The following is a 15967-nucleotide window of genomic DNA, read 5'->3' as shown; positions in this document are numbered from 1 at the left end:
GAAACGCTAAAGGCCTGAAGAGACGGCTCATCAGTTAAGAGCACTTGCTGGGGCTGGAGAGATGGCTCAGGTTAAGAGCACTGGTTGTTCTTCCAGAGGTAACTCCAGCTCCAGGAGATCCTGTTCTGACGTCCTGGTGCACCTGCACATACGTGTGCACACACATACATGCACTCATGTACATACACAAAAAGAAGAAAGGAAAATACTGAGTTTCTAAGTTTCATAAAAAGAATTTAATATTGAGAACCTTTTCCTCCAGTCTCTGCGGGCTGGAAGGAGTTTTTGTTGCTGAGAAGCTCATGTAGAGTTACACCTCTAGGCTTAGCTTCTGAGCGTGTAAACTGGAGGTGAACAACTCGTTCCCACGGTTTGTCGTTGGAATGTCATTTGAGCATGCCAGTGCGTCATTACAGAAATAAAGCCACAGAGCAAGAACCCAGCTGCATCTCCAGGGAGCTGTCAAGTGCAATTGGGAAGTGAAGAGATCAAATCCCGGCTGTGGGGTGTTTCCTATTAAGACAATTGGCTGAAACCGGCTACTTAAGAGAAACCGTTTCAGGCTTAGAATTTATTTAAAAGTTAGGAAACCTGAGGCAGTTGCAGTAGTATGAATCTATAATCCCAGCACTCAAGGGGATGGTGAGTTCAAGGCCAACCTGGGCTACATCATGTGAGCCCATATTCCCAAACAAAAATAAACCCTGTTTGTGACGGCACACCTCTGTAATCTCCTTTGGGAGGCAGAGGCGAAAGGATCACTGCACGTTTGAGGCCAGCCTGGTCCAGACGGAAGCTGCAGGGCAGCCAGGCCACAAGTGAGACCTGTGTCAAACCAACTCTTCTTTTAAGAGATACCATCACTGATGGTGTCACTGAGATGTGGCCAAAAAGCACCTCCTCTCGCTCCCCGAGTGTGACGCTTGAGCTTAGAGCCCAGGTCATTCAGAGGGTCAGTACAGAATTTCTTTGGTCCTCCCCCACTTAACTTTGTATTCACTTGGTTTTTTATCACGGTGAGTAATCACCGGGGATTTATAGAGGATTAATGAATGAGCCTTTTCTAGCAGCATTTAATACATCACTCAGAAGAACAGGTCTTAGTTGGGAAGACAGGCTACCTCATTTTCACAGTAATTTTAAGTGCAGGTCGTGAAAACATTAAGACGCCGTCCACAGAGGACGTTGAGACAGCGGCGAGTCCAGTGCGGCCCGAGTTTGAGAGGGGGTCACGTGGGTCAGACTGTCCGGTGACTGAGTCTGAGTCTGTGGGAGTCGTTACTCCTTTTTGTTCGTCGTTTGGTTGTTGTGCAGCCACGGAAGGAAAAAGCTGAACGTCAGGATCATCAGCAGCACGCCTGGAAGACAAAACCCAAAGTCTGTAGGGAAGGCGGTCGTGGCTGTGTGGGAACAAATTAAGATTGTGCTCGCGTTTCTGTGCTTCTCTGTCCGGCAACAACGGTGCGCACTGGGGGTTACGGCACTGAAGCCGTGGGACTCGCTCTACTTCCGCTTCGCTCCAGTCCTGGCCGGTGAGAAACCCTGCGCTTAAGTCCTTTGTTCCCCCGCCAAGTGGCCGAGTTTTCTCCACGCCTCAAAGGTGGCTCGGGAGGCAGGAGTTCTCACATTTTGATGTTTTTGTTGTTTTAAAGTAGAGCAAACATAGATTAAAGAAAAGAAAAATCTCTGGAGAGTAGGTGGGACTCCAAGGGAGGAAATACCTGGATAGCTCCCTTGGGATATTCACCCAGAGTGTCTGGGTGTGTACGTGAGGCTCTCGCTCTGGCTTCATGGGCCATCATAGCGGGTTTTACAGATGTGTCCCACGCAAATACCTAAAACCAGTGCTTCAGTCTTTATAGTTTAAAACAATTAGTAATGCTTCGTTTTTGTGTTTGTTGTTTTTGCAATGTTGTGTCTTCAATCCAGGCTTTGCATACACTAGAGAAGCTGTGACCACTGAGTAGTGCCTCCAACCTCAAATCTTCAATCTTTTTTAACTTTTTATAAATTACTTTTATTGTATAGGTGTTTTGCCTATTTTATTTAGCTGATGACTAAGTAAAAGGAAGAAATGCTGGTAACATAAACACTGGCAATATATAAAATGCGTATTATCTTTATAGTACATTCCTTGATCCCTCTTTAAAAGAGTTTTTGTTTCTCTGATACGATGGATAGAGCCTCGAGCATGCTACGGACGCACTTCGTGGGCCATGTCCCCGTCCTGATCCCGACTGCAGTAACGCGGATGGGACTTAGGAGTCAATGTGAGGCTACGTGGACGACAGTGTTGTACAGGATGCTCTTTGACAAATATGGAAAGCAACCTAAATGATTAAATGATATTTGCTTTGGAACTCACAAATTTGGGGAAAAGTATTTAGTGCAAAAAAAAGATTTATTTTATCATTTTTGAGATAAGTTTTGTAGTGCAGGCTGGTCTCAAACTCTCTGAGTAATTGAGAGTGACCTTGAACTTCTGCTCCTCCTGCTTCTACCTCCTGGGTGCAGAGACTCCAGGCATGACCACCATCCCTGGCTACAGGCTGACCACCATCCCCAGCTACAGGCGTGACCACCATCCCCAGCTTTATGCAGCGCTGGGGCTGAGCCCAGGGCCAGGCAAACACTCTATCAACAGAACCACGTCTCTGGCTACTAAAAAGTTATTATGGCCTAGATTAGAACCCAAGGACCTGGGCATGCAGGGCAAGTTCTCTACCACTATAACCTCGTCCTGGTTTTCACACTGCATTTTGGGACAGTCTCAGTAAGTTGTCCAAGCTGGACTTGAACTTGCTTTGTAGCCCAAGCAGGCCTTATGCTTGTAATCCTCCTGCCTCAGCAGTCACTAGAATTTCAGGCTCCACTCCAGGTGCAACTGAAGGATTATTTTTGAATGGAAGTAATGACCTTTCATTGTTCCCTTCAAGTAGGGAAGCGCTAAACCATATCTGCAGCTGTCTGTCCAAACACAGCATCAGGAGCTGGGGCGATGGCTTGGTGGGTAAGTGCTTGTTGTTTGATCATGAGGACGTGAATTTGGATCCCAGGTACCTGCATAAAAGTTGGGCGTGGCAGCATGTGCCTTGTAAGCCCAGCCTTGGAGTTGGGGACAGAGATGGATAGACACTGAGCTCGCCTGCCGGTCAGTCTAGCTAGAACGGGAGAGCTCTCTATCATAAGAATAGAGAGTCATGGACCCAAAAAATCACCCTCTAGTCTCCACATGTACACACGGGTGAATGCCCCTGCACATGCAGCTTCCAGGGACACAGCACGAAATAAAAATGCTTTTCTAGCATGCTAAGTTTTTCTTTTTGTCTCTTCTCTGGCTTCAGAAATTGATAGTATAACATTCTTGTGTGGTTTTGTTTTGTTTTCTCTGTGTAACATCCCTGACTGTCCTGGAACTTGCTTTTGTAGACCAGGCTAGCCTCAAACTTTCTAACTTAAAGATCTTCCTGCCTCTGCCTCCTGAGTGCTGGGATTAAAGCCATGTGTCATCATTCCTGGCTCATGTATTGTCATATTTTGAGATACAATATTTTAAAATATTTAACTTTGGAGGCTGGAAAGATGACTCGGCAGTTAAGAGCGCTGTTTGCTCTTCACAGCAATTGGTTAGCCGGGTGGTGGCGTGAGTTCGAGGCCAGCCTGGTCTACAGGAGCTAGTTCCAGGACAGGCACCAAAGCTACAGAGAAACCCTGTCTCGAAAAAACAAAAAACAAACAAAAAACAAAAATTCCCAGGACCCACATGACAGCTCACACCCATCCGCTAACTACAGTACAGTTCCAGGAGATCCAAGGGCACTAGGCACACAAGCAGTGCACACGCATGCATGCAAAAAACACCCACACACATAATTAATCTATTAAATACCCTAACCTATAATAAATAAAAATATGCTTACCTAGAGAAGGAGCAATCCAGTATACTACAAAGAACTGGTAGAAGGATTCATCAAAGCAGGGGAAGTGCAGAGACAGCGCCAGAGCCGGGTTAAACAGCGCTCCGGTGAGGCTCCCTCCTGTGAGTGACAGAGGTGAGAGGGGACTGTGGTTAGACGGGAAAAGGTGCAGCCCCTCCTGAGCACACATGAGCACATGCGTGCCTGTGGATGGAGGAAACAGCACAGCCCCTCCTGAGCACACGCGTGTCTGTGTGTGGAGGAAACGGTGCAGACCCTCCTGAGCACACGCGTGTCTGTGTATGGAGGAAATGGTGCAGCCCCTCCTGAGCACACATGAGCACACGCATGCCTGTGGATGGAGGAAACAGCACAGCCCCTCCTGAGCACACGCGTGTCTGTGTATGGAGGAAATGGTGCAGCCCCTCCTGAGCACACGCGTGCCTTTTCATGAAAAACGGAAAGTAAAATAGACCGAAGCATTCCTAGTGCATCCATGTTTTCCCATCAGCAGCGTGCTTAGGTGACTGAATGGCAGAACTCAAAGACAGCAGTTACAAGGATTAAGAAATGAGGGCCAGACTGCTTGCTGCAGGAGTATGAAGGGAGACCCGAGTTCGAGTCCCCAGACGGGTAGGTGCTGCATGTGCTCTAACTGCAGCATTGGGGGTGGAGACAGGTGGATCCTGGATGTGGTGGCAGCCAGCCTGGCCACAATGGCCTCCTGATGTAGTCATAGCCAACAAGGGAAGGAAGGCTGGATGACTGACCAACACTGCTTGGCAGAGCCGTAGCGGTGTATTTGCTAGTGCCCGTGGCGTGCCCCTTCCAAGTGGACGCTTCTTCACACACATGAACTGTGACAGACATGGGCCTCTGTAGCATGTTAACTGTCTTGATGGAATGGGGTCAAGGGGAGCTGGGAATTGGGAGCCTTTCCTGGGACTCACTACTGAGATTTCCCAGGCCAGGAACAGCGCTGCTGAGAGGAGGCTGCTGAGCAGTGAACTAAACTCACCAACCGCGACCCGTGCCCCAGCAGCTACAACGGGTGTCATCTGAGGACATCAGAATCATTCTCCAACAGCCACCGTGGAATGTCAGCCCTAATGAGATCTGGGGACCCTTAGCGCTAAGTTCAAGAGAATTGTTTGATTGGCAGTTGCTCTTTACAGTTTCCACAGAAATAGAGTAAATTCGGCTCCTTTGTACTAAATGCCATGGGCAGAAACGTAAAGACGTCCAGATCTTTGTCATTAGAAACGCCCCGAGCCGTTGACCGACCACTTGTTTGCTTCGCTTCAGTACCGCGGGCCATGGCATGTGAAGACTGTTAGGTCCGACTTCATGAAATCTCTTACGTCTTGGAACTGAAGCTCTGTCCCTTCCCTGTCCTCGAACCCTCCGGGCCTGTGGGAACTGCGACTAGGACCATGGCGTCCCTCAGGTAGGGTCAGCTCTGTGATTTGAACTGACAAAGTGCAGCAGAGGTCAGGCTGCGTTCTGGATGCAAAATTCTGAGTCGCTGTGGTGTCTGGACCCCCACTTCTTTGCTTTCTTGGAACAATGCTCTGCACCTGTTAGTAGTCTAGGCTGCTGGAGGACGAGAGACTCTGTGGAGGGAACCAAGGTGCCCCAGGTGACAAGCACCTGCGGCCAGATGTGAGCAAGCCTTCTTGGCTTTTGATCCCACTACTGCCGAAACAGAAGCAGCTGCACAAGTGATCTCAGGTTTGCCCGTCTCGCCCCAAAATGAAACCATCTACTCAATATCAGCATCACCTAGGTCCTTCACGTATGCACCCCACACCTGGGTCCTTCACGTATACACCCCACACCTGGGGGCGGAGGGGGTGGGTTGTTCTGCGCTGCCTCAGGATTCTAGCTGGGAGGGAATTTCTCCTCAGGCTCTGGTGGCTGTGCTGGGCGGTCTTCATGACGCACTTCTGGCTAAAGGAAATGTGAGGTCGATTAGAATTCTGCAAAAATGGTCACACAATACAGGAGACCCGTGGGAAATGGCAGGGCAGAGAAATAGGGACGAAAGCCACATTTCCTCGTTTATGCCAGGAGCAAGCTGTGAGTTTGAAATGCAATTCCTCATACCCGCTGAGATAGCAGTACCCATCTCAAAGATGGGGAAACAGGACACAAATACCTAAGGGCACACAGTCCAACTCAACCTGGCCTCTTAACAGCAAAATTAGACTGGTGTTGTGAAAAATTTGGGACCATTGTTTAAACTAGTTTTTGGTGTTTGGGTTTATCTGGTGAGGGGATGCACCTGGGTACCTCAGCATTCATGTGGTGGTCAGAGGACAACTTTCAGAGTGGTTTTCTTCCCACCACGTGGGTCCCAGAGACCAAACTCAGGTCGTAAGGCTTGGTGGCAAGCGTCTTAACCCGCTGAGCTGTCTCACCTGTCTGGAAACTAGTTTTCATTTGGAAATTGGTGATTGTATTCGTTTTATTTAGTTCCTGTTTTAAATGAAGATATATTTAAGCTCTTAGTTTCTTTTTCGTTGGACAAATACTCTCACCTGCAGTCCCAGCTGGATGGATACTAAAAACCCAGAAGTGATGGTGGATCAAGTAAAAATACTACAGTTTCTCCAGGGAGGGGCGGGGAGAAGTTAGAAAGTCTGGCTGCTTGTGCGGTGATAATCTGCTGGGTCCTAGCTCCAGATCTGGAGAGCATGTCTGAGCTCTGCTCATAGCTTTCTCTGTAGGGGACACGGGCATTATGTCATAGACAGCGTGTAGTTTAAAATTCTACACACGAGAAACTACAGCAATAAAGACAACATCCATGCTTAACGTTTTAAAATACCTGATTATGCACAGAAAGTGAATGCATTTCTCCATTACCTTCATCAGTAGCTTACAGCTCGGCAGTTCCGGGCCTGGCATTGCATACCTGGGACCCCAGCTGTTCAGGAAGCACAGGTGGGGGCCAGCAAGGTGGCTCTGAAGCTTAAGGTTCTTGCTTGACAACCTGAGGACAACCCGAGGGACCCACATGGTGGAAGGGGAGATGTGGTACTATCAAGTTGTCCTCAGCTGTCTACATAGGGGCTAGAGCATGTATATCCCCCCCCCCACACACACATACAAAATAAATAAGTTTTCAGAGAACGGAAGCTGAGGTGGAGGATCAATTAAGTGGGCATTTGAGAGCAGCCTGGGTAACAACACAGCAAGAAAAGACTCCGTCTTTAAAAAAAGACAGTTGATGGCTCTGCTTACCCACAAAGCTTTTCTCTTTTGTGAGGAAAGCCGAGAGCCAGTCAGTATGTACGTGGTAACGACAAGATGCCTCTGTTCACACATGAAAATTCAGAGTGTATAGTCTGAGCCTCCAGCCATAAGAATGGGGTACTGAGCCCCACACACAACACTAGGAGCCTGCAGCTCTGCGCTCAAATCGGCACCAGACATTCACCTAGTCCAAGGCACATTCTCTGTAGAGCAGTGATGACGTCTGACCGGTGGTGATAAGTGTAAGTGTGGTCCTTTCCAAGGTGGCTTCTCTGGGGCCACCCACTCTGGATAAAAGGACCTCAGGCCTGTTCCACACCCTCCTCCTGGAGTTTCACACTTCATAGAAGCAAAGCCATGTCTCTGTAAGACCTTAAAATTAGAAGCCTGTTTAACCCAGGGTTTAAGGATTCATTGGCAACAGAATCATTTAATAATTAAAAATGTTAAATTCCCACATGCACATACGTCATAAAGCCTGCCATCTGCTGTTCGCAGCTTTCTGGCCTGCTGATGGCGTAGTCTTTTCCCAGAAGTATCCCAGTCCCTGAAGTTTTCCCAGTGTTCTTCCTTTCCAACCTGTTTATGATAGGATCTCGTGTAGCCTAGGCTGGCCTCAAACTCACTATGTAGCCCAGGCTTACCTGAATTTATCATCCTCTTGCCTTAGCTTCCCCAGGTTACAGGCCTCAACCAACACCCCTGATCCAATCTTTCCAAAAAGCGTTCCATTGCTTCAAACACGAACCCCGCACCTACTCAATCATGCACCCCTACCCGTTCTTTCCTCGACCCTGTTCTGGTCGCCTCTATTTACTCCCTTACTCTTGGAATTTGTCTGTATTGTTTCCTGGAAGTAGAGTCACACAGTATTGGCCCTTTTGTGCCTGGCTTCTTCGGCTTCACGTCAGGTTCGTCTACATGGCGTACGTCAGAACTTCATTCCCTCTTCATTCCCAAGCCGTACGTGATCGTGCGCGCCTTTGTAACTCCTGAGGAAGCGCGATAGTGGCCTGAGCAGTGGTTCCGTGGTTCCAGCCTAGACGGTTTGCAGCCCGAGACAAGGCATTTCACTGCTGGCTGTCACTTGTTTTACTCACTCTGGAATAATAGCGATGTGCTCATCCATGGATGATCGTAAGAATTAAGATGACTCATGAATCTTTAGCAAAGTGATCCGGTCTGTATCAGGTACCCTGGGGGGACTTATCGCCCTTATACTGGTAGAAAGACAGTGGAAAAACACATCTGTAATAGACTGAATTGATGTAGCTAGTTAGCTGTGTGTTTGGTTCCAGCCCTGGAGTCTCAAGCCCCGTCCAATGCCGTAGCCACCAGCTGCAGTGCAGTGCGGTGAGCGGATGTGCGATGGGCCTGCTGCCTGCGGTGCCCATGCTTTCATCTACACAGGCACGTGGAGCTAGCGGCTGCCGAGGTGGCCAAGGCAGGTCTGGACTCCAGAGCGACGTTCACAACCGTGGTTTCGTAATGGGATCACCTGGGGAGAACTTTAACCCGCGCCACTGCCGAGCTCCTTCCAAGGGCAGTGAGAGGCGGATCTCTGCGCCAGGTGGGCATATGTTTACACCGCCTCGGTGATCTGAACACAGATTGTTGAGACCCCCAGGTAATGTGAGTAGTCACATTCAGGAAACCGGCAGAGTTTCAGAGCCCTCCAAACGGCATTCTAGAGTCCTCCACTGGCTTTTTACTCATGAAGGACTAAAAGTGTCACTCTGCTTCTCTTTGGAATGCCATTTTTACCCCTGGGTGAGACCAGGGCCATGTGCATACACCAGCATTTTTTCTGTGAACTACATTCTGAGCTCAGAACAATTAATAGTATGCATAGTATTTATGGAATCATAACTTGGTGCTAAAAACATAAAAATACAAGAACACCAGCACCACAACAGTCAACAGAGGCAGGGGAGTGAGGCAGAATGAGAAAGATCTGGGTGTCATGAATGGTTTTCTTTTTTATAACTATAAACAAATCTCAATTTTTTTTTTTTGTTTTTAGAGACTGACCTCATACCCACCATGTAGCAGAAGATGACCTTAATCCTCCTGCCTCTACCTCTCCAGCACTAGCATTACGGGCATGAATCACCTGCCCGGCTCTTTTCTGCTTTAATTGGCAAATACAAGGCTGTGGCTAACAGGGCTCACACATAGCAATGCTTCTGCTTTAGCTGAAGCTGATGCACTGGCTCCTCAGATAAGCACCTGCCCTCTTCTGTGCCCCCACAGTGGATTTTCATGTGCGTCTACTAAGAAACTAGTACTAGGTTCAAAGAAGGGAAAATTGGGTAGTCTTTCATCTTACCCTAGGAAGTCAAACACACTCTTGAAATATACTTTCCTCAGTTTAAAGGAATTTTGTTTGCCACACCAGGGGCTGAACGCAGAGCCTGACGGATGCTAGGAAGAGCTCTTTACCATTTCCCATGGCTCCACCTTTAGTGGGAGAAGAGACTATTACTATAAGTCTCCTTCAGTGTATTCATGCCTCTAGAACATTTTTATAATTCCACTAAATCCCAGTAAAGAATTTCATCCTTTTAAGTGACCCACTAAGGCACATCTTATCATTAAAGTCAAGGTTTGTCAAGGTAAATAAGTAAATAGGACTTCTGGAGATCTTTTTCTGGTTTTTGTTTTGTTTTCCGTAGACAGGATTTCAGTATTTACTACTGTCTGGCCTTGAATTTACCATTACCCTCTGGCCTCTGGCTACCAAGTGCTGGGATTAAAGGCGTGTGCCACCACACCTAGCTGAGACTTACTTGCTTTTAAAGAGCTTGTTTGAGCACAATTTAATTTTGAAACACACCTTTCATGCTAGATTACTTTAAAAATTCCCGTGTAAACTCTCCAAAAGGAAATACGGCAAGTGTCTGTAGGAAACGCGAAACGGAACTTCTGCTCCCACTCTTAACTCCTGACCAACCATGCACTTCAAGCTGGAAGGAACTTTAGCCGGGATCATTTCTCAGTAAGGGTGTCAAAAGCAATCTATACCAGCTTGGCATGAAAGCCGTAACTGATAAGCCATCTTTCTGACATTAAAACAGCCCCTTGTAGGCTATCTAAGCCCTTGGCAGTAATCTAACGACATCTTAGTTTCGGCACGGGAGTGTCTGCTTTCTCTGGGTGTTCAAAACAGCACTGAATGACGATCTGTATGTTGGCGCCAACCGCTAGGCACTTGCTGCAAAGTGGTCAGAATAACAATAAGGGGCCCGGGGAAGGGTGCAAGTATTCCATCACATCGAAGTAGGGGACTCAAATGTATCGGTAAAGAACTTGGAACCTCTGGTCATGGGGGTTCGGTACCGCCTAGCCTAGTGTTTTGTGGGAAGGACAAACCTGCATAGGCCAAAAAGGTGATGAGTGCAGCCAGCAGGTGGATGCGAAGCTTGGCTCGGACCTCCTGGAAGTGCAGTAGAGCGCTGTGGAAAATGAAGGAGCAGATGGCCTCTGTGATGATCGCTTTGGACATGTCCGTGTGGATGGGATTCTTGCAAGCTAAGCTCCTCTCGTTGAAGTGGTACTTGGTCAGACTCAGGCTCCAAAGGGCGCTTACGCAGTACCTGCTGCACAGGGCGCTAACCAGCTGAGCCAACAACCTCATGGCCCCCGACTCCGGGGACATACCCCCCAGAATCATCTGCATCATCACGCCGCACGGGTTGCTAGCTGTGCCCACCAGGGTCAGGCCATGCACCAAGGAAAAGAAGTAGATGAGGGTCAGCGTCCAGGTGGGGTGCGCGGGTTCCTGCTCACTCAGCAGTTGGAGCTCGTGGGTGCAGCAGCAGAGCTGGAAGGTGGCTAGAAACTCCAGGATGAAGGCGTGGGCCGTGGGCCTGTGCCGCTGTCTCCGGGCGATCACGCGGGCCAGCCCCATGAGCAGCACGACCAAGAGCATCAGCCCCAGCGAGGTGCAGGTGTCCTGCACCTCGGGCCGGAGCCCCAGCAGCGCAGACATGGCTCCCTGATGGCCCGGGAGAGCGGAGGGAGGCAGGGAAAGCCGAGCGTGGGGGCTGGAGTCCGAAGTCCGCCGCCCCGCCCTCCCACGCCCCTCTGGGCGGGCCGAGCCGAGAGCCCTAGTTCTGCGCTGGAGGGCTCCTCCCCTCCCCGGCTGCGCTGTGGAGCTGTGACCCGAGCCGGGGAGGGGGGGGAAGGCAGGCGAGGCGGCGGGGGAGCCGTCCCTGGGCAGCGGCGGAGGGGGACAACGGTCAGCAGAGCCCGAGACCACTGCGCACGCGCCCGGCGTCCTAGCTCAGGGCTCCAGGCGACCCCCGCGCCACTGGTGGCAGCGCCCGGCGCCGGGCCTGAGGTCGCCAGCTTGAACTTGGCGCACTCCGGAAACTGAACTCTGCGCAACCCCGAAGGTCATCTTTGAAACCACCACTCACAGAGAGACTGAGGTTGAGGAGCGAGGAGGTGTCCCTCCGGGCAGGTGCTGTAATCAACTGGGAGTGGGCGTGAGAACCCAGGTTTGACCTGTGCCACAGGGTGTAGGAGCCTTGACTTTTCTTCACTTACCCCAAAACTTTCTTGTAAGTGTGCAATATATATCATATATATGTAATATATATTATTATATTATATATGGCACACTTAATATATACACGTATGTATATATTCCACATGTATGTATAAACGTGTGTATATACATATGTGTGTATACATATACACATTTCACATGTGCAATTATTGTTAATTATATTCACACTATTATTGAGCTATCACCGCTATGTCCAGACTTTGAATGTTGGTTCTCGTTTTTTATTTTTAATCCCATACATTGAATTATTATTTTTGTTTGTATATGTATATGTAAATCCATTTATGGGGGCACTGTGCCCCATCCCCTGTGCGGCCCAAGAACCACCTGCAGTAGTTTTCTAGCTCTCCTTGCACGAGGTGGGTCCCAGGGACCAAATTCGGGTCCTCGGGAAGCACCTCCGCCTGCTGAAGCATCTTGCCTGCGGGGGTGGGGTGGGGTGGTTTTCAGGCCTGAAGTCCTCTAAATTAATGCCTTTGTGATCTTCATCGTGAAATATTAAAATACTTAGAAGTGGGCTGGAGGGATGCCTCAGCCGTTAAAGGCTAGGCTCACAACCAAAAATATAAGAGTTCGGTTCCCAGCACCCACGGCTGTCTCTCCAGCCATAAAAAAATAAAATAAAATACTTAGAAGTTATTTTTTGCTTATTTGCGTTGGCATCAGCGCGGGAAGGAAACCCGGAAGGACCTTGGAGGGGTCATCTTCCTGGGTCACCCCCAGGCAGGATGGAAAGAAGGGAGTTTAAGGGCTGTGGGAAGGGTGCTAGCCTGGAGTGGAGTCCCACACCAACTGAGAGTCCAGATTTCCATCTGAGTTCGAGGCCAGCCCGGTCTACAGAGCTAGTTCCAGGACAGGCTCCAAAGCTACAGAGAAATCCTGTCTTGAAAAACCAAATAAAATAAATTACAAAGAAATAAAATATGGGTGCTCAGTAGTTAAGGACTAAGCTGATATAATCTTTCTCTTTTCCCAGCTGTAAACCTACACTTTTCTGGTGATCTCAAGAGAAAATCTATCTAGTGAAAGACATATCTCCCTTGCATAACCTTTGTGACCCAGGGTTTTACCTCATCAGATTGCAATCCTGTCCGAGCCGTCTCTATAACCATTAAAAAGGACGGGTGTGTGTAAGGAAGGAGCCCTTCCTTACATTTTGAGCAATGGAATCCCCAAAGCCTCTACAGTCAACACGCAGTGGTGACTCAGCCACTTAACTACAATTCCTGAGACGTCCACGCCCACACGTGTTCCCGAGACGTCCACGCCCACACGTGGTTGCCTACTGTCTTTCCCCCGAGTGTCTTTCTACTGCTGTCCGTGCGCAAACAAACTCTCTTCTCACCCTGAGATTTTCTCCGCACTGAAGAATCCCGGGTTTGCGGTGTGGTAGCACACTCCTTAATCCCAGCCAAAGCAGGCAGACCTCAGGAAAGGAGCCCTTCCCCACCCCCACTGCTAACAACAGGACCCCTCCTTAACACGGAGCAAAAAGTACTTGGTGAGTGGTGTCTTGATATTGAAACTTGTTATTTTAACAGCCTGAGTCCAAGAGTCCGTGCCAACACCACACTCTGATAACTCTCCGTCTTGGGCGGCCCACAGTGAGGAGTGGAAGATAACTTCGGGTCCTCCGACCTCGCACTGAGCAGTGCTCGGAGCAGAGGCAAGGTTGCCATGCTTGGCTTAGGCAGGAGGTTCCGCGTGGCTAAGCACCATCCTACCTCAGTCTTGTCCCACGTGGCTCCATCACCCACAGATCCACAGTTCATAGGGCTGAGCGGGGTAGGGGATGGTGGGGGAAGGTGAGCTTCTCCATAGTTCAGATCTATTTCCCAATCCCAATGTGCAGTTTTATAACCCTAGTGAAAATTCCCAGACTCTAGCACACCTGTTACCCTACCATGCTGGTGGCTGAGGCGGGAGGATTGCCTCAACTTTGAAGGAGAATTCCCTGTTAATGCTAAGATTCTGTGGCTCCAATAGAAAAAAAAAAGGTTATTTCATAAAATATAAACCATGTAGAGAAATGAAGCCCTTTCTCTTTCCTTTTGCCTGAGCAAAAGAATGTAGGCAAGTAAAAGGCAGTTCTTGGCTGCTGCTGTTGGAAGAGGTCCCTTTAAAACCAACCCTGGGAGTGGAACCCTTTCCTACTGTGTGTATCCATTTCCTACTGTGCCAAGGAGTCACTTATGCTAGGAAGACCCATATAGGAAATCTGTCTTTTGGACTTTGTTAGGGCTTAAAGATCATGATATACATTGTCATCAAATGGACTTTGGACATTGTTTCAATTAAGCAGTGAGAGCCAAGTAGGCTTCCAAGAGTAGGCTGCGCCCTGCCTGAGTTAGCACACGTTGTGTAAAATTGGCTTTCAGGCCCTGGGTGACTGCATTCCACCAGCTCCATTTGGGTTCACCCTGTATCTCGTGCACACCGGCCTGCCCAGCGCCGTGAGACACAGACTGATACTTTTCTTTAAAATATTTACTTTAATTTTATGTATGTGAATGCTCGCCTGTGTATATGCATCAGATCCCCAAGAACTGCAGTTATGGATGGCTGTAAACCTTCGTGTGGGTGCTGGGAATTAAACCCACATCCTCAGCAAGAACAGGAAGTAACCTAACCACTGAGCTGTCTTTCTGGCCCCTAATCAATCATTATTTTTCTGATTTTTTTTTTGAGACAGGGTCTCTCTATTATGTGACTTTGACCGTCCTGGAACTGTTATGTAGACCAGGCTGGCTTCAAACCCACAGAGATCCATCTGTCTCTGCCTCCCAAGTGCTGGGATTAAGGGCGTGTCCCATCACCAGTCAGCCTAATCGATCATCCTTAAAAGACCTCAACTCTAAAGAAAAGTGGTAACATAGTAGCACACGGGCATATTAACACCACACCAGAGAGCTGGCTCAGATGGCCAGTGGGCTCACCCTGCCTGTGACTCCAGTTCTAGGGGTTCATACACCCTCTTCTGCCTTCCATGAGCACTGGCACACACACGGCATGTCTTCACACATGCACATGATGCACATAAACAAAAATAAGTCTTTAAAGCCATATCAGAAAAACCAGGCTCTAGAACTGATCATACATACCAGTCGGACAGAAGGTAGAACACCTCGAACCCTATAAAAAGGACGCCTAGCTGGGCGGTGGTGGCGCACGCCTTTAATCCCAGCACTCGGGAGGCAGAGGCAGGCGGATCTCTGTGAGTTTGAGACCAGCCTGGTCTACAAGAGCTAGTTCCAGGTCAGGCTCCAAACCCACAGAGAAACCCTATCTCGAAAAACCAAAAAAAAAAAAAAAAAAGACGCCTAAAGTTGCTATGGAAATGGCCCCATCAACCTGTCATCCGACTGTGCGGTGTGTGTGTGTGTGTGTGTGTGTGTGTGTGTCCAGGGACTGATAGGCACAGAACTCCTTATTGTCTCAAGTTTCACCCCATCTTGGTACCCTCTGCTTGAGGCAGCCCGCTCGCACTGTTGTCTGTCTGTCTGTCCATTTGTCTGGACCTTGTGCTACACCTGGCCTTCATGGTTCTGCCCCTGGGCAGGTCAGCTCTGTTATTCTATTGCTCCCCAGCTGGGTTTGGTAGTCTCTGACCTGACCACCTCCAGTGACTGCCTGTATCCACCTCCATCTCTAGCAAGGGCCTCTTGGAACTCTGATGAACAGGGCTCTCTTCAGCCCTCCGCAGCCATCCTATAACCTATGTATATGTATAGATATGGATGCAATTGCTGTGATGTTTGACGTGTCGTTGGACAGTTATTGACAGTAATTAATATCAAGTATAACAGGCGTGGTAGTATATTGCTGCAATCCCAATACTTGAAGCAGGAGTGTCGGACGCTGAGGGTCATCTCAGGCTACACTAGAGTCTGTTTCAAAAGTAACTAAATAACTAGAATACAAGAAGTCCTGCTTCCCAGTGGCCAGCTGCCAAGGGAAATCCAGACTGCATGGCAATTCGTAGTCAATAAACCAGCAAGAAGCTTGTACATTTACTATTATTTAATAAATTTGACTTGGGTGGCGGTGGCGCACACCTTTAATTCCAGCACTCGGGGGCTGGAGAGATGGCTCAGTGGTTAAGAGCACTGACTGCTCTTCCATAGGTCCTGAGTTCAATTCCCAGCAACCACATGGTGGCTCACAACCATCTGTAATGGGGTCTGGTGCCCTCTTCTGGTGTGTGGGAAGCAGAATGTTG

The 15967-nt window shown here is 48.8% G+C and overlaps 1 protein-coding gene across 1 annotated transcript; it reads right to left on the bottom strand.

Annotated features, from left to right (window-relative positions):
• Positions 1-219: 219 nt before the first annotated feature.
• On the bottom strand, positions 220-11442 carry LOC121448593 (aquaporin-11). The gene is made up of 3 exons (XM_041652726.1): positions 10548-11442; positions 3921-4037; positions 220-1358 (listed from the first exon to the last, which is right to left on the bottom strand). The coding sequence occupies exons 1-3, from the start codon at positions 11164-11166 to the stop codon at positions 1279-1281; spliced, it is 816 nt and encodes a 271-aa protein (XP_041508660.1). The 5' UTR covers positions 11167-11442; the 3' UTR covers positions 220-1278.
• Positions 11443-15967: the final 4525 nt, after the last annotated feature.

Source organism: Microtus oregoni, unplaced genomic scaffold, assembly GCF_018167655.1.
Source record: "Microtus oregoni isolate MIOR12 unplaced genomic scaffold, Mior012 000000F_ref0000247, whole genome shotgun sequence".
NCBI lineage: Eukaryota > Metazoa > Chordata > Mammalia > Rodentia > Cricetidae > Microtus > Microtus oregoni.
This window is presented reverse-complemented; position numbering and strand designations above follow the sequence as displayed.